Consider the following 17,162-nt stretch of genomic DNA (forward strand, 5'->3'; position numbering starts at 1 on the left):
AGCTGCCCCCACCACCATTCACTTTTTATTATAAGAACTTGGCTGTTTTAGTATTGTTGGGGGTGGGGGGGAGACAAAATATTCCTGTTTAGGGCTCCCAGTGGACTAGTACTGTCTCTGGCAGGGAGAAAAGGAAGGATTTTTATCAGGCCTATGAACTGAAGACCTTGCTCTCCTAATTTCTAGATGCTCCTATTAGAATAACAAAAATATTAGTTAAGATGACAGTTGTATCTTAATAGAGAAAAACAGATTAATTCTTGGCACAAATGTCCTTTCTGGTTTATGTCAGACCCTGTTTTTTTAATTAAATTGTTTCTAGAAATAATACTCTGTTCTTTGCTTATTGTCCCACAGCCCTATAGCAGAAGGAACAACCATAAATTTGGTAAGGCATAGGGAGATTGGGGCACTGGGTCCCACACTAGCAGAAACTAAAAAGACATATTTTGATGCTTGCAGCGGTAACACAAAAGCATTAGTACCAACCTCAGGGCAGACTGTTACAAACCAGGGCGCAAACCCCAAGATGGTTGTGAGTTCTGAACTTAGATTTCACCAATCAACTGCACCAAGTGCAAACTCCGCAGGCACTTTAACATCCTTAACATGGAGTCACAGAGGATCCCCTCGGGTACTCCAGTCTGTCTTGCCATTCAGGTGAGCATATCTCTGTGATAGATGGCCCCTTACACCAAGAATCACTGTAATATTCAGGTTACTCCGAATCCCAAAGGACCAATCACTTACCTCAGGTCAATTGTGTGTCAATTGTGCTTGTAGCTGATTGTATAGTAGACTGTATGAAGATTTAGTAAATAGAAAAGGGAAATTAGAGAGAGATTTACAAGGTTAAAGAAAGCAAACATAGACCTGCCAATGAGTTACAGTCTTAGGTTTCAAAAGGTAATAGAGACTTTTATAATCAGCAAGCTCATTACACAGAGAGAAATTTTACTTCTTTCAGAGCAAAATGGTCTGTAATTGTAGATCAAAGAACTGGTTGATGGCATAGCAGTCATTAACAGCTTCAGGCATAACAACACCTCTCATCTCAGCTATGCCCATAGTCCCAATTCAGATTAAAATGTTGAAACCCTGAGCTCTGGTCTACACTACAAACTTATGTTGGTATAACTACGACGCAAAAAGGGTGTGGAAAAACTAAACATCTGAGCAAAACAGTTATACTGGCCAAACTCCCAGTGCAGACGGCCCTATGTTGATGGGAGGGCTTCTCCCATCGACGTAGCTACCACCTCTCAGATTGACTATGCCAACAGGAGACGCTCTCCCATTGGCATAGGTAATGTCTTCACAAGCAGCTGTGCTGCTGTACCACTGTAAGTGTAGACAAGCCCTAAATGACTTAGGGTATGTCTATACATATAGCACGGCAATGGTGCTGCTGTATTGATACAGCTGCAGCACTGCAGCACATCTGGCGAAGGTGGTCTACGCTGACAGGAGAGAACTCTCCTGTCGGCATAAATAAACTTCCTCTGAGTGGGAGAAGCTCTCCTGCCAACATAGCACTGTGCACAATAGCACTTATGTCAGTGTAACTTCTGTTGCTCAGGGGGTAATGTAGACATAGCCTTGTATCACAGACAGAGATAAAAGAAATAATAATGGTGGCGCAAATGAGACCACACAGAGCCCCCGGTATGGAGGAAATGGGAGAATGAGAGGAGGCACACAGTGCCCTTGGCATGACTAAAAACTCTTAGCACTAAAAATATTCCTCCTTGCATTTTCTTCAGCAAGCATGGGGAGCTAGAAAGAGAGAGGAAAAGGGTCTTTCTTCCTTCCTAGTGTTCTGCCTCCCTAAAGCCTGTTCCATGGTGGGAAAGAGAGAGAGAAAAGAGAGAGAGGGCACCAACCATCTGCCCATCCCTTCCAATCCAGGGGGAAGAAAGGTACTTTGGAGGGGGGAGAAAAAAGGAGAGACACACAGAGTCCCCGACATGGGGGAGGGGCAGAAATCTGGTATGGGGAGCACACAGAGCCCTGGGTAGGGTGGGAGGGGACTAGGGGGGGCACACAGAGCCCTGGGTAGGGTGGGAGGAGAATATGGGGGCACACAGAGCCCGGGGTAGGGTGGGAGGGGAATAGGGGGGCACACAGAGCCCGGGGTAGGGTGGGAGGCGAATATGGGGGGCACACAGAGCCCTGGGTCGGGGGGGAGGGGCGTATGAGGAGCACACAGAGCCCTGGGTAGGGTGGGAGGGGAGTATGGGGAGCACACAGAGCCCTGGGTAGGGTGGGAGGGGAATATGGGGAGAACACAGAGCCCTGGGTAGGGTGGGAGGGGAGTATGGGGGCACACAGAGCCCTGGGTAGGGTGGGAGGGGAATATGGGAGGCACCCAGAGCCCTGGGTAGGGTGGGAGGGGAGTATGGGGGGCACACAGAGTCCCTGGCACGAGGCGAGGGGGGCAGGTTGCAGGAAGTTGCTGAAGTAGAGGGGGATGGGAGGGTGTCACACAGAGAGCTTGTGGGGTGGAATGGAGGAATGCAAGGGGCCTATGGTGTGTGCAATGCACTTGGCCTGCAAAAGCAATGAAGTTTGTGACTCTCTACATTTAGTATAAATCCATGTGTGAGAGAGAGAGAGAGAGAGAGAGAAGTGGGTGGTGGTGGTGGGAATACAACACAGATAAATTTGAGCCATAAAGACCAAATTCTCCTCTCATGTAAACCTGCACAATCCTTGGGTTTCCAAAGATTCGCTCTTCTATCTGAAGGGTTTTAATTAATATTAATAACTTAACTTTTAATTTCTGTGCAGTATTTTTGTTGAGACTAGAGCTTTGTAAATAATAAACTATGTCCATAGTCTATATACTATACTAAACAACGCTATTTTAAAATCAGGGTTCTAATGGTGGTATGCACAATGCAAATCACTTGAGCTTTGTTCTTTGGCGAAGAGGTTGTCATGAATGGAATTTATATTATATTGCTACACAGAGGTTGTCACTTGGAACTCTCAAGTTTCCTAAGGAGCCAGATTTACTTTTCTGCAGCAGGAAACTTTCAAAAGAGACCTAGATTCTCTGTTTTGTGAGAACAGAGAAATAATTGTAGCTGATACTTGTGGAAAACATTCTAAATTGGTGGAATTTTGCTTGCACTCATGTACCCTGCATTCATTTTCAGTTGGAGACTTGCAAGTTTCACAAGACTAGTTCACAGCTTTTCTTGTGAATTCCTGCTGTATTTTTGTAGATGGCACTGTATTTATGTTTGTACAGACCTGCACATACAGTACATACTGTATACAGAGTGATGGATTTATTTTATTATACTTTATACTTTTACTTGGACTCAGATTGTTTTTTTCACCTTGGCTAGCTGCAGCAATGTCGTCTAGCTTGTTATAAGTTTGCATTGTTTGCCTGGAAAATCAGACAATAGCTTAATAATCAGACAACAGATTCCACAGTGTATTTATTTATTCAGTTTATACTGTGTTTCTGTCATATACTTTTAGATGCATTTATAATAGAAAATTTCTGCCATCTTTAGTCTGTCTTACCTGTTTAGGTCCCGATCCTGCAACTGACTCTGTGCAGATTTAGGAGTTCACTCACATGCAGCCCTGTTGAAGTCAGTGGGGCATCACATGGGCACAGGGCTCCTTCCACATGGAGTCATTTGCGGGATTAGTTCTGTTCCCATTCAGGGCTATTGCACCTGTATTGGCCCGCCATGGTCCAGCAAGGGCACCCACTCCCAGGCTTCCAGCTCCCCAGCTATCACCTCTCCTGGCCGGAGATACAAGTCTCTCTCTACACTGTGAATACAGACTTCTCAGTAGGCCAGTTTTGCTTTCTCTTCAAAGACTATGGACAGGGTAATTACCACAGTAATAAGGTATCCCACAGCTCTTTCTAATCAAGCACATTTATTCTTAAGGTAAAAGCATCACAGAGAAAACATATTAAAACAATAAAAGAACCTACTCAGATGATAAGTTTACCAGAGATCAGTTCTTGACTCCAACAAGGGCTGTACTGGTGAACAGTCCTTCAAACCCCACCAAGGGGTTTTTCTATGGTCACAAGTTCATAACAGCTGTCAGATCAGAACACGCACATCCATGAATATGTGAGTTTGAGCCTCTGGTCTGGTCTTCATGTAACAGCAATGGGTTTTTCCAGAGCGCAGCTTCAAAAGGATTGGTCTAGAGGTGAGAAGCTGCCTTCCCCGCCTCCCAAATATTTCCACTTAATTTTGTTTGTCTAGCACATTGTTTCAAAGACCTTTTGAAGCTCACAAAGCTTGCCAGGTTTTAAATTAGTCACATCTCCTAGACACGTTACGTATAATCCCACAATAACACATAAACATTTGCATTTTTAATACAAATGAACTCCCAATATTCTTAAACTTAATTCCATACAGTTTAACTTAATTCAGTAAGCTTTGTCCAGGATATAGCAGAAAATTGCCATATCTGTCACAGGGGCCATCTCATTATTTACCTTTAAAACTGCCCTCAAAACCCTCCTTTTGCCAAAATGCCTACAAAACACTTGACCACAGTTAGGCTGCTGGTGTGCTGACACCACTGCCTACTATGCTGACCAATGTTGTCTCATTGTTTCCTTGTGTTCCCCAGTATGTCTGTATCCATCTATTGTCTCTTGTCTTATATTTAGATTGTAAGCTCTTTGGGGCAGGGATGGACTTTTTGGTCTGTGTTTGCACTGTGCCTACCACAATGGGGTATTGCCCCATGACTGGGGCTCCTATGCATGATGGTAATACAAATAGCAATAAATAATGACTGTATTTTTTATGTGTTTGCAGAGCACCTAGAAAAATAGGGCATCAGTTGTGGCTGGGGCTTCTAGACACTATCAGGCTACAAATAATAACAAATAAAAATAAAATTACTTCAAAAAATGTCAACAAAACTAAAGGGTTCTCCCTCCTCAACCTCTAGAAGAAAAGAACACCCGCATCCTGCTGTAACCACTCCCTCAGGAGAACATGAGTCAATAGATAGGCAGTGTTCCCTGAAAAACTGGCTCTGCTGGGAGAGGCAGTCTGCTGATCAGATACATCAGACTTTGAAAAAACAAAATGACTGATATAGTATGCACATGTTTTTCACTGAATTCTCAGACTGAGATTGATGTGTCTTTCAAACAGCAGATCAAAGAAACCACCCAAGAGGGACCTTTTTTTAAGCAATAGCTGTTTGAAAATACTGTCTTTGGAAAAGAAAAGATTGTGAAATAACACATTTAACCTTTGGCTTCACAATCTTTGTGACTTTTCTACTGTGTAGTCCTTAGGCAATACTTTACTGCTGTTACTTTAAACGTTCACTTGCAAAGGGGAAAGTGGTTATGTGTCCTTTTTTGTTCTTGTTTTTTTTTAAAGGCCTCAACATATTTTTTATTTAAAATATTGTTCCGTTTACATTAGAAATTTAGGTCTTGTTTAAGTTTGAAGGCTTTTGTGGAGGGAGAATGGGTAGGGTTATGACTCCATGAGTACCAAGGAAATAAATCCTGATTAATACGGGAAGAGTAATTGTTTTATTCAGCCTGTTTAAAACTCTATTGTTTGTTTGTTAACATCTATTAAGTTAAGACTGAGGGCTTGTCTACGCTTAAAAAATGGTATAGCAGCAAAGCTGCAGCTCTTCAGTATAGATACTACTTAAGCCAATGAGTAGATTATTCACTTCCCTGAGTGGTGCTAGCTAGGTCAGAAGAATTCTTCCCCCTAGCATTGCATACATGGGGACTTAGGTTGATTTATCCTGCTCAGGGGTGTGGATTTTTCACACTCCTGTCTGACGAACTTAAACCGACCTAATTTTCTAGTGCAAACCAGGCCGGAGAAACACTTAGGTTGAAGGACATCTTTGTTAGAGATTGAATATTCACTGCCTTTTCACTGAAGGTCATAGTTATTGCACATTGCACTATTGGGGCTTTGATAAATTCACAATCCACATTTCTGACACCTCCAACAAACCTTCCAGAATAAGTAGGGAAGACCAGATTTCACATTCCTCATATTTCTAAGTAATAAATAAATAAATTGCAGACTTTCTTTATACTGTACATTGTAAAACAGCAAACAAAAGGACCCAAACATTTTTCCCTTTAAAACCAGTCAGTATTTAAAAATATATAGGAGTCAAATAAGGTTATATTATTAAAATATGATTGTCATGTAAGAGTTCCAGCATATTCATGTATTTAATTGGGGGCATACATTACCAGTTCATCCTTAGTAGGTAAGGTGTCCCGATTTTAGTTCTAAAACACTAAAATATTCAATAGGCCATATTCTCATGTTACCTGTAATGTTTGGCCATTTTAGTGTGCATGTTCCAGCTGTATAATAAAGATGTCTGACTCTGTACGCAGTATAGAGGTGTTGCCCATGCAACAGATTCACTCTAAGACTCCAGTTAAGTTAATCACAACAGCAATGTGAACAGCTTGCCCAGAGTGATGGACGTAGACAATTTTAATACAGTGGGCAAACCAGTAGGCAAAATAAAAATTACAATGGGGTTGGTGTCATAGTAGAACAAAAGTCCCAAACTGCGGGCTGTGAAACATCTATAGTTCTTGTCTATATGAAAGAAGCACTTGGAATCAAGTTTCTTTTCTAAGAATGTCACTGCTATAACTAGATACTGTACTTTTAAATAGTCCATGATCACATCCTTTTAAAATGTATGTTCCTCCTTTTCTACCATTGTCCTATATCTGATCTTGTAGTCTTGTATGTATATTTATTTGTATTTAATATGCCATTCAACATTACTTTCTAAGGCTTAAATTTTCAAAAGTGACCAGTAATTTTGTGTGCCTCAGTTATTGAGTGCTCAACTTGAGACACCATAGCACTTTTCAGGAAGGGATAAGCACCCACCCTTTGAAAATCAGGTCCCTGTACGTTGTCTCAGATAAAAGATGAGCTATATATTTTATCTTGTATTGTAATTACAAGGTAACTAACTTAGTTGTGCTCTATCCCTAACCGTTTTATAGTACTCTTATATTCACAGCCTTTGTAAGATGTGATTTATGTACCTGCGTGTCCGTTGTTTCTCTTGTTTTATTATGCATATGTAGTTATAAATGATTTCTTGAGATTGTGCAGCATGTTTTGGAATATTTATGTCTTTGGTTACAGTATTTCTTTTTGTAAGAAAAACGAGGAGTACTTGTGGCACCTTAGAGACTAACAAATGTATTGGAGCATAAGCTTTTGTGGGCTAAAACCCACTTCATCAGATGCATGCAGTGGAAAATACAGTAGGAAGATATATATACACAGAGGACATGAAAAAATGGGTGTTGCCATACCAACTATAATGAGAGTAATCAGTTAAGGTGGGCAGGAGGAGTAAAAAAAACTTTTGTAGTGATAATCAGGATGGCCCATTTCAGACAGTTGGCAAGAAGCTGTGAGTAACAGTAGGGAAAAATTAGCATGGGGAAAGAGGTTTTACTTTGTGTAATGACCCATCCACTCCCAGTCTTTATTGAAGCCTAATTTAATGGTATAAGGTTAGAGCAATAAGGGCCAAATTCTGCCAGCAAATAGTGGTGCATAATTCCCACAGCTTCAGTGGGAGTTGCTCATACAAAAGCAGTAGCATTTACCAAAATTGATGATGGCTTCAGAAATCACAACCTAATAGAAAATGAACTAAAAATATCTAATATACTGAAGTGATTAGATTGATGGCATGTGTGAGTTTTATTGGGGGAGAGGGATTCGCTTGGGAGTGGGTTTATCATGGTAAATGAAAGATTATATGTATGCAGTTGCTTGATTCCAGCAGCTGGGGTTTTAAGAAAAACACCATATATCATGAGACTTGTGATAAAATTGAAAGAGTTAGCAACACTAGGACAGGTAACAAACTGTTCACATATCCCTCTTTTCCAGGGACATTACTTAGTATCAGGGCCGACTCCAGACCCCAGCGCGCCAAGCGCGTGCTTGGGGCGGCATTTTGCCGGCAGGGCGGCAGGCGGCTCCGGCGGACCTTCCACAGGCATGACTGCGGAGGGTCCGCTGGTACCATGGCTTCAGTGGACCTCCCGCAGGCATGACTGCGGATGCTCCACCGGAGCCGCGGGACCAGCGGAACCTCCGCAGGCACATCTGCAAGAGGTCCCCCGGAGCCGCGGGATCGGCTACTGCCAGAGCGTGCCCCGCGGCGCGCTGCCCTGCTTGGGGCGACGGGATTCCTACAGCCGCCCCTGCTTAGTATAATCTGAGTTCCCTCTTAAACTATCATTTGAGCAGCTAAAATTGAAATGAAGTATAAAAGTCTGTCTACATTGGTGATAAGTGGGATTTTCCATGAATTTCAGCTAGCTCAATTGAGCTAATTTGATTTTGAAAACAAACTTATTTTCCTAGTCTAAACAAGGCCTAAGTGTCTGGTTCACTCCAGTGCTTTAAAGATCATAAAGGATTTACCCCCAACTCTTGAAAACCTAGCTCATTCTGGACTTCTGCTTACAAGGATCACATAATGGCTAAAGCGTAACACCGTTAACCAATGATCATATTAGCTATAGTAATCTCGTACGTACGCTTTATGGCTATACCCATTATCAATAACTTCATTTAGATCAGTGTTTCTCAAACTGGGGTTGCTGCTTGTTCAGGGAAAGCCCCTGGCAGGCCAGGCCGGTTTGTTTACCTGCCCCATCCACAGGTCCAGCCGATTGTGGCTCCCACTGGCCGCGGTTCACCGCTGCAAGCCAACAGGAGCTGCTGGAAGCGACGGCCGGTATGTCCCTCAGCCCGCGCTGCTTCCAGCGGCTCCCATTGGTCTGAAGCAGCGAACCGCAGCCAGTGGGAGCCGCGATCAGCCGGACCTGCGGATGAGGCAGGTAAACAAATCGTCCCGGCCCACCAGGGGCTTTCCCTACACAAGCGGCGACCCCAGTTTGAGAAACACTGATTTATATTATGCAGAACTTTAAATCTAACATTTACAAAAATGAAAATTGAGGTAACCTAAGGTTTGTGTGGCACAGAGGTCAATTTGGAATGTTCTCATAACAGACTGTTCTCATACTGAGGGAGAGTTGAATACTTTGTCACAGTGGGAAACTGGGGAAAAGTTTGCAATGAAGGTTGTAGGGAATTTCTGCATTTTGGGGGGAAAATTGTTGAGAATTCCAGTTTTTGCCAGATATTTTGGGAATACAGCACCTTCCATATTCCTATAGTCTAGAACTGGATCCCAATTCTTCTAAGTCAGGGATCAGCAACCTTTGGCATGCGGCTCATCAGGGAAATCCACTGGTGGGCTGGGACTGTTTGTTTGCCTGCAGTGTCTGCAGGTTCGGCTGATCGCAGCTTCCACTGGCCACGGTTCGGCCTTCCAGGCCAATGAGGGCTGAGGGAAGCGGCAGCCAGCACATCCCTACGGCCCTCACCACTTCCCGCAGCCCCCATTGGCCTGGAATGGCGAACCACAGCCAGTGGGATCTGTGATTGTCTGAACCTGCGGATGCTGCAGGTAAACAAACAGTCCCAGCCCGCCAGTGGATTTCTCTGACGGGCTGCGTGCCAAAGGTTGCCGATCCTTGTTCTAAGTCAATGGGAGGTTTGTCATTGATTTCAATGGGAATAGAACTGAAAGTGGAATTTTGGACTTCAAATTAGTTTCCAGCATCCCTTAAGCAAATTGTAGTCTCAGTACAGTAGATGCTCATTAGTAGCAACATATCAATGCCCTTTTGCTATGTTGCGCCTAAGCAGCTATTGTTGTTATGGGGAGTGTCGACAAGTCACAGTAGGGAAAGTGTTCCCTGGAGAAATGTTGCTTGTAAGCGACGGCTGCGCTTAGAAGGTGTTGCTGCAAACAAGCATCTACTGTATTTCATTCTGTACTCTGGAAAGAACACAGAGAAACATTTTTTGTTTAAAAGTATGCTGTAAGGACACTTTTATTATTTCTGCATCTCCCAGATTTTATATTTTAGCTATACTGCTCAAATACCTTCTAATCATGCACCAGAATACATCTTTTAAGGAAAGTATTTGCAATGTTTTCCAGTCTTTGCATGATAGCACCAAGCTTCTATGACTGCTCATTACATTCATTTACTATGTTGCCTAATTGGTGAGAGGATATAGGTCTTGTTTTACTAATCTGAGGAATATTAACAAATTAATCTCTGATATTAGCTCTGCTCTGCTGCAGAAGCCTTCCTAATGTTTCATTTGGAGCACTTATGATTGGATATCTGTGTGCATTAGTGTGAAGGTCCTGATTGTAAGATTATTAGAGATTTGGGATTAAATAGTCTACAATGTAAAACCTTGCAGGATCTCACTTAAGAAACAATAAAATGTCATCTTTGCATAGTGCTATTTGCAATGCTGTAACATCAGTAGTTTCATAAGAACAAAATTAAATTATTAGATTCTTTTATTTGGAAGTTTAACATATGTATGTTTCAGCATGTGCCATAAAGAAAACTAACTAGGATTATGTGATTTGGTGGGGAGTTTCTCACTTTCTTTGCTGAACTCCCAGGATTTGTCTCCTAAACATTCAGTCCAAAATTCTATTGTGGCCCAGGAGGATAGGTTGAAAGTCCCATCAGAGACAGTGAAGAGTGCTCATGATTGGCAGGAAAGATTTATTGTTGAGTGGCATGAGCTGTTGATTTTCTTTGCAGCTGTTGAGAGCACCACTCCTGTAGCATTCCTAGTTTTTGCTGCCTGAGGAATAATATGCCTGCATCAAGAATCAGTCCCACTCATCAGCACAGAACCTTACCAATTGATCACAAGGCCAACCCTTTCATTTTGCTTCTAACTTATACAATTATTCCCATCAGTGAAGTTAAATGCAATAGGATACATTAATGTACAATAAAACTACACTTTTAAATGCACAACGGTCAGGAAATGGAGAAATAAAGGTCCTAATCACATTAATTTGCCCCATTGCACATAAATAATAGCTCTGATATATGTACCTAGTGGGGCAAATTCTGTTCCTGACAAGAGAGTCCATCCCATTTGAAGTCTGTTGTATATTGTTATATCTCTCTGAGACAGTCTCCTTATAAATGTCTCCAGTAGCAGCAGTTCCACTTGCCCCCTGTGTGGTGTGTCACAGGGAAGTGGGGTCATTAGATTACTGAAACCCTAACAGTTACCTGTGTCATGCTGAAAAGTGATTCCTTTTTTAATCTCAGAACTATTTTTCAACTGTAACAACTAGTTCTAGTGACATAGATACATATGGAAATAACTGCACAGTTTCTTGAAGTGCTGGTTTTCTTTTAAATAGGTGAATTTGTAATTGTCCCTAGAAATAATAGTTAAAACCACATTGAAGATGAAAAAAAAGTATCCATTTATTAAGTATTATCAGTATTGCATTTGAAAGAACACAATGAGTAAGAATGCATACCATATAGCCATTAACATTCAGAAATGAAAAGTATCTGCAGAACCACTGTTCCTTAGAGGAATTTGCCACAAAAAGTAAAATAGCCTTTGAAACCACAGATCTGTTGATTAATGTATTATGAGTTAGCTAACTTATGCTAATGATGCATATTTATCTGGAAGAATGAGTAGAGCTGATAGGGAATATTTCACCAATATATTTGTTGTTGGAAAATTCCCATTTGCCAAAATTGAAACTTTTCATGGAAATATCGGTTTCAACTAAACTTTCTTCAGGTAGGTTTCTTAGATCCAGGATAGAATTTCTGGTGAGAGAGAGACCTCAGAACAGTCCAGTGGTTCGGACATAGGTGAACAGCTAATAGCCTGATGGTTGGGGTACTTACCTGGAATGTGAATGATCCAGTCTAAAGTCCCTGCTATGCCTAATTCAACTTGGGTCTCCAACATCCCAGGCCAGGAATGCCTAGCTATTCTGGGGGTCTTTCTCAATAACCCTTGTTGGAACTGTTCCCTCTGTATAAATAATTAAATATTATTTGGGCAAGAAAGAGACTGACTCTGGGATATGGGAGAACCAGCTTCCAGTCCCTACTCTGAATTAGGCCGATATCACTTGGGTTTTGCATATCCCAACAGAATGCCCTAACCACTAGTCTGTTGGCTATTCTGGGGTAGGTGGATCAGTCTCTCGGTTTTCCTGCCAACGTTTTTGAAAGGTCTCAGTTTTGTCCTGATGAAGAACAAACGCAAATTCCAAATCCTCAACATATTTGGGGAAACAGAATTTTTCTGGCCATCACTCGTAATGAGCTTGAAACTCTTGGTGTTGTTGTCTAACCATCACAGACGTGATTGTCTCAGGTTGTGCCATAGTTACAGAATATGGATCCTATGCCGAGTGACAGAAACCTTTATTGGGTTTAAGTTTATTGACTGAAACCTAGTAAATATCACCTTTCAAGGAACTACTCAATGGGTTTATTGCATGTGAGAAACTATAGCTTTTTTATAGCGAAATGATGCATTTGCTAGTTACACATTCACAATAAAATTAGATCCAAGTCCTTTTTTGGCCTTGCTGTATAATGGTGTAGTATCCTCACAGTAAGGACTGTTTTTACACTATGAAGTGAACACGCCTTCCTGTTAACATAAATAAATAAAAACAACTGTTTAAAAATAAAAAAACCCAAGAGACTTAACATAGTGTGTAGCGTGTGGTGCTACCTAAGCAACACTGTAAACTGTTCTCTGTATTCCTTCATTCCTGCCCACTTGTCTAGGGTTACTGTCGTCCTCCCTCTGCTCCTGCTTTTGTAGTCCTGTCCTTTGCCTCTATTTTGCCTTTTGTATTGTAGATTTAGGGCCCAGTCCCGCAAACGCTTACTATCAGGAGTAGTGTCCACGCCTGGGAGTGAGTCCCCTGTGGGCCTGATTATGGTATTAAACACTATGCTCTGTAATAAGTGTTTGCAGGATAGGGCCAATATATTGTATGTGTTTGGGGGCAGGGAATGTAAAGGGATTATCATACTTTGGGTGCTATAGAAACAATAAAACTGCAAACTCTTCGAGGCAGGGACTGTCTTTTTGTTCTGTGTTTGTACAACACCTAGCATAATGGGTCCTGGTCCGTGACTAGGGTTCCTAGGTGCTACCGCCACACTAATACTAATAATTAATTATCTTGCTGTTTTTCCAATTATTCAAAGAAAGTAGTCTGTCTTAGTAGTAAATAAAATATCTTTCATACCATATTGTACCTATGGTACAAGGCCGCGAATAGGATTCAGAATTAAAATACTGCTTTTATTCACAGAACATTTTTTTCCCCTCTTAAACTTTAAACATTTCAGTTCAAATGGATTTGTCTCCTGATCATGTGAAAAGGCCCTTCTCATGGCAGAAGAAACTGCAAAGAGCTCTCTGGTGTTGTATCAGAAGAGCTGGACAGCATTTCTGGAGACAGGTGGATAATGAGAGGAATATATGAGGGACTGAGTGATTTGAATGGCAGAGCTGCTTTCTTTTGGGGCAGAGGGGGTGAAGAGAAACAGCAAATGGTGTCTGAAAATAAAACAACAAGCAGTGTCTCACACTAGGCTTGTCTTCACTGCAGATTTAACTTGAGTTATAACACAAGTATTGCCCCTGTCCTGAGTCCTGTCCACACACACAAACCCTTAACTCCAGTGCGGTGGTGCTTTTCACTTGGGCTGACAGGCCTGAGACAGGGTACAGGATAAAATCAAGTGAGAACAATTTGCCGGCTGCTAGCACAACCACTCTGCAGTCTGGACACAAGCTAGTGCCACTGGCGTGCTGGTAGTCCTCCAGGGCCTTCCCACAATTCTCCTGTGTGCCCAGACAGACACACTCTCCCACAGTTACTAGGAAACTATTCAAAAAGCCGCTCATCTTACAGCAGTGCTGGGAACCCTGGGATGTGCCCCCCGAAGCCTTAGTGCTGCACGGGAGGGAGTGCAGCACCACGGTGGGTGCAGCAGTTCAAGGGTCATTTCACAGTGTGGCTGCTCAAACTCAACCTAGGCTAACTGGAGAGGAGGAATTCCGTTTACTCTGCCACAAATATATATCCATTATGGCAGAAGGGGTCATTCCTTTTTGTGGCAGGGGTACTTTGGATCTCAATCTGGGAGGAGAATTTCTTTTCGAACACTGGCTGATGTCTCAAAGTGGTGGAAATGGTTCTTTATGGGAAGCATGAGCTTAAATGTATCCCTATTTAAACTCCACTGGAAATTACCTCAGCGATGAATTTAGCTGATGGTGTTTGAAAGAGGATGGCGTTTCTATTAATTTAGAAAAGAGTGGATCTTTAGTAGTCTTTGCCCTATCCCCTGGCCCTGGAATGTATGTATAGGTTTGTAGAGAAATGAACCACCATCTGTTTCTCCACAAAATCCCTATTACAGAAGAGCCTGGTGGCACGGGGAACCTCCTGTGTATCTTGCATTTACAGCTGTCTCTATAGGCATGATTAATCAATAAAAAGTTTGATACACAATATGCATCTCCTGTAGAAAAATTTTCTGCTTCTCTTGTTTCACAGTCATGTATGAAAAGATTGTGTTCATTCATTGTTTTCTCATTCCAGTGCAACTTTTTCCCCCCTTCTAAGCTGGCACCTAAAATTCAACAAAGTGTATTCTAAATAATATTCTTTCCTTTTTGCTCCTTCACAGAATCTGTACCAAAACAGGTTCCTAGGCCTGGCTGCCATGGCGTCTCCATCTAGGAACTCTCAGAATCGGCGCCGGTGTAAAGAACCGCTCAGATACAGCTACAACCCTGACCAGTTTCATAACATGGACATCAGGAACAACTCTCATGAGATGGTAACCATTCCACGGTCCACCAGTGACACTGACCTGGTCACTTCAGACAGCCGATCTACTCTAATGGTCAGCAGCTCATATTATTCCATAGGACACTCACAGGACCTTGTGATCTATTGGGATATAAAGGAAGAAGTAGATGCAGGGGATTGGATCGGCATGTATCTCATTGGTAAGTCCTGCCTGCCTTTGGATTTTCAGTTGCTTTTATTTTTTAATTTTGAGTGTATTTGTGAACAGAAAAGTAAGGGGCTTACAGAACTTTCTTGGTCTAACATAGGCAAGCTTATATACACAGTTCTTCAAAAGCCTCTTTGTCCTATATTGTCACACAGTCCTGAGCTTCAACAATGGACACTTACCTAACTTTTTTTTCTTCAGTACAAAATTAAGATTTTTAAATATTTCATTTAAAAAAAAATAGTTAGAAAATTTAAAATCTTTGGGTAAGATTTAGAACAGATGCACTGAGGGCTTTATCCTCCAATGTGCTGAGCACTCAGCTCTGATCCAGTGACACACATAAGCATGGGTTAAGTTAAGCACATGAGTTGTCCTGTTAGTTTCAATAGGGATACCTCACAGAAATGTAAGGCTAGAAAGGAACTTGAGAGATTATCTAGTTCATCCCCTTGTGCTGAGGCAGGATCTAGTATATGTAGGCCATCCCTCACAGGTGTTTGTCTAACATGTTCTTAAACTCATGTGCTTAAAGTTAAGTATGTGCTTGAGTGCTTTATTGGATACATCCAGAATGCTCAGCACCTTGAAGGAGCAAGCCCTAAGAAACATACCAGCACAAAAAACAAATGGTCACTTACACCAAAAATCACACCACATGCAGGTTGCTTCCAGTCCCAAAAGACCAGTCACTAACCCCAGATCAATTGGTAACCTAGATCTCATATCAAAGACAAGACATGTAGCCAATCCTGTAATAAACTACCTAAAGGTTTATTAACTAGAAAAAAGAAATGAGTTATTTACAGGTTAAAGCAAGCAAACATATACACACAAATGAGTGATCATCTGAATCCTAAGAGTGACAGAGTTGTAGTGATCTGTCAATTCAAAGTATCTTTCAGGGTGAACGCAGGGGTAACCCCTGGGGATCTCTGCTTCAGTGTCACGCTGTCTGGAGTGGCTCACAACTGTGAATGCCTCCAGACAGTGTGACAGAACTCTAACAGGATCATGCCACTACAGCACAAGAGGCTGTCTACTCTGTATTTAATACAGCAGAATCCTGGCCAGCAGAGCTGTTTAACATAGTACACTGGCTAATCAACCCAGATTCCATAGCCCCGACACTGGACCCTAGTGTCAACCACTGTGAAGAGCTGTCAGTGTACCTCACTGTTAAAATCAAACGAATATATATGGACCTAGTTGGGAAAGTAAATTATACCCGTGACCAGATTGCATTATCCATCTCACCACCCCTGACTGAGTTTGGCCCCGTCACACATTCAAAAGGTCAAAAAGCTCAGAAAATATTACAGCCACAACCAGTTTTAACAGATCCATGCTGGATGCCAGTACTAATGGAAATGGTCAGTGGCTCCTTCAGAGCACACCTACCAGACTCCTTGAAAAAATGCAATAGTTTGTCCAGGGCTCAAGCAGCTATCAGTCAACCTTGAACTTCAACTACTGTTCTGTCTCCAACCTCCCATTCCTGGTCAAAATAAGTTGAAAAGTAGTAATCACCAGAATATCAAAACCTACCCCAAGCAGAGTTTTCATCCCAAAACGGGAAATGTGCCAGAGACTCCCTGAAGCTTGCCAGGAACTGTGCTATTGCTGTTCACTTTACATGGAAGGTGCTCAGATACTGCAGTGATGGACAGCAATATAAAACCCTAAAACCCAGAGATTCTGTGTACATAGTACAATAGTGCTGGGAATGTGTTCTTGTATACTTTGAATATGAAACATAGAATGGTACATTTTTCTGGTACAGCAACCTGACAATTACCCTTGTAGTAGCCAGTAAATTACAAATTAACTTGTTACACAGTTAATCCATGGGAAGGGAAAATCCATGGATTCTTGTGGAATAGGTTTTTTCCTGGATTTGTTCGAAACTTTCTAGAATCTACATATCTATTTAAGAAGAAAGTGTCCTGGCCCTTCTGGATATGAAGGTAACCTTCAAAATGTAAAATGATACATGGCTGGGTTTTTGAGTTGCCAGCCAGACTGGAACAAGAATACCAAAAAAACTGTGTGCTTCCCCAGTCAACTCGATAGGGGATTAGCCTTGAAGCCTATTATCACCACTTAAATGACAACATTGTTAACCATTTCCATGTTGATGATCATAACCAGAAATGGTCAGTTAATGTGGTTGTGTGTT

General features: G+C 41.9%; 1 protein-coding gene across 21 annotated transcripts in view; it reads left to right on the forward strand.

Annotated features, from left to right (window-relative positions):
• Nucleotides 1-17,162, forward strand: part of HECW1 (HECT, C2 and WW domain containing E3 ubiquitin protein ligase 1) — a 451,523-nt gene that overhangs the window by 174,252 nt on the left and 260,109 nt on the right. For 20 of the 21 annotated variants that reach the window (XM_039525998.1, XM_039525991.1, XM_039525994.1 and 17 more), the window contains one exon: nucleotides 14,651-14,975. The exons of the other annotated variant lie outside the window; for it this stretch is intronic. In XM_039525998.1, the coding sequence (XP_039381932.1) occupies nucleotides 14,651-14,975 (325 nt within the window). The remainder of the gene's footprint in view (nucleotides 1-14,650; nucleotides 14,976-17,162) is intronic. 21 annotated transcript variants of the gene reach the window in all.

The sequence above is a fragment of the Mauremys reevesii genome, linkage group 2, assembly GCF_016161935.1.
Source record: "Mauremys reevesii isolate NIE-2019 linkage group 2, ASM1616193v1, whole genome shotgun sequence".
Taxonomy (NCBI): Eukaryota; Metazoa; Chordata; order Testudines; family Geoemydidae; genus Mauremys; species Mauremys reevesii.